General features: G+C 47.2%; 1 protein-coding gene across 1 annotated transcript in view; it reads left to right on the top strand.

Annotated features, from left to right (window-relative positions):
- Window positions 1–430: 430 nt before the first annotated feature.
- The window catches only part of MED24 (mediator complex subunit 24), a gene marked incomplete in the record, with an annotated part of 45,568 nt that continues 44,182 nt past the window's right edge, over window positions 431–1,816 (top strand). The window contains 3 exon segments of the mRNA XM_027774762.1: window positions 431–512; window positions 882–1,092; window positions 1,190–1,272. Of these exon segments, the coding sequence (XP_027630563.1) occupies window positions 963–1,092; window positions 1,190–1,272 (213 nt within the window).

The raw sequence follows: 1,816 nt of genomic DNA, 5'->3' as shown, positions 1-1,816 counted from the left end.
AAAAAAAGAAATGAGCACTCAGGTAGCTCCAGGGACTTCAGACCAAAATAAATAAGTAAAATAAAATAAAATAAATAAAAAGGCCAGAAGAAAGGAAGACCTTCTTGCTAAACAGCACGCCCTTGCTATGCCTATTAATGGGAGGGTAAGGAAAGGGTGCCTGACTGTGATTAAGAAGTCCGGTCATCAGTGACGTCATTGGGCGACGCCCGGTCGCGCGCGGCTTTTCGAGCTTCCCTTAGCCTCTGAGTCTGTGGTGCCTCCGCCTCCTGGATGTCCTCCCTCAAAGGAGAGAAAGAGAGTCGGCCGTTTGATTAGTCCCTTAGCTTCCTCTCCAGCTAGACCAATGTAGTCCAAATGCAAAGAACTACAGTTCCCAGAAGGCATCACGGCGGGACCTAACTACAGCCTGATTTCTATTGGCGCGTGTTTGTTACTCCCAGCCAATAGGAAATGAGCTCCTTGATAAGTACCAAAATGGCGATGGCTGGGCTCTAGAACCGGGCTGTGCGGTAGGCTCAAATTTGGGGAGGTGGTGAATGAAAAGGAAATAGGGAGTTACAATTTGAGCGTTGGGGATGGTGGAGGAGATGAGGGGAAATATCTGGACTTGGGATGGTAGTGACTGAGGGACGCAGCCAGAGCTAAGGGCGTAATTAGGCTACTGGAGATGGCTTAACCCCGTGGCAGCACTGCGCGGTCTTTATTTTGATTGCCCCCCTTGGCACCTTTTTTGTACCCCAATTCAAGGAAGAGTGGTTTAGAGGGGAACAGCCTGATAGGATCTCTACCTTTCTCTCTTCCTCTTGGTCTGCCTGTTTAACTTTCCCCGCGTTGTCTCCATTTTATTGACCGCTGCCTTCCCCCGTTCTTTTCCTCAGAAGCTCATCTCCTCTTCTTTAGTTCCATTTCTCTCGCCTCTGAGCTGCCTGCCGCCGGCACCGCCTCCTCAGAGACAAGTCATGAAAGTGGTGAACCTGAAGCAGGCTATTTTGCAAGCCTGGAAGGAGCGATGGAGCGATTACCAGTGGGCAATCAACATGAAGAAATTCTTTCCCAAAGGAGCTACCTGGGACATTCTCAACCTGGCAGGTCTCAATTGAAGTGGGACTGAAAGATGGGGAGGGATAAACCTGGAAACTTAGAAAAGTTGTAACTACTCGGTCTTACTTTGTTATTCCCCTTCCAGAAGCACTGCTGGAGCAGGCCATGATTGGACCTTCCCCCAATCCTCTCATCCTGTCCTACCTGAAGTATGCCATTAGTTCTCAGGTAAACTACCCCAACGCCCAACACACACATATGCACACAAACTCCAAGATGTGAGAATTTTGGAGGTGAAAAATTTGGAGTGCAATGGTGGGCTTACACTTTATTATCTATCTTTCTTCTGTCAGTGAATATTCACAAATAGTTGTATGTATGTGCTAGATAATATTAGACCCTTGTGACATACTTATGAACAAGAGTGATCTCAACACACAAGGAATTTAGTAGGTAGTACAGATGTGTAAATAAGCAGTCACAGGAAGGTTAGGATTTAGGTTAGGACAGAGTACCATACTATGGGAGTGTATGGCAAGGGCTTCTACTACAGTCTCAGTAATGACAGGAGAAAATGGTATTTAAACCAAGACCTGAATGTTGAGTAGGAGTTAGGCAGGGACATAGATGAGAGCCTGCAAGATAGAGAGAAAATCATATGCAAAGGCTGGGAGGCAAAAACCACATAGAAGTGAGAAAAATCTGGGACCAGCAGGTGATGTGGCTGCTAAGGGCACTGGACTCCCACATGGCCGACCGCAGTGTGAGTTCT

This window comes from Tupaia chinensis, unplaced genomic scaffold (genome assembly GCF_000334495.1).
Source record: "Tupaia chinensis unplaced genomic scaffold, TupChi_1.0 Scaffold000477_1, whole genome shotgun sequence".
NCBI lineage: Eukaryota > Metazoa > Chordata > Mammalia > Scandentia > Tupaiidae > Tupaia > Tupaia belangeri.
The sequence above is the reverse complement of the archived record's forward strand: the minus strand, read 5'-3'. Positions and strand labels throughout refer to the sequence as shown.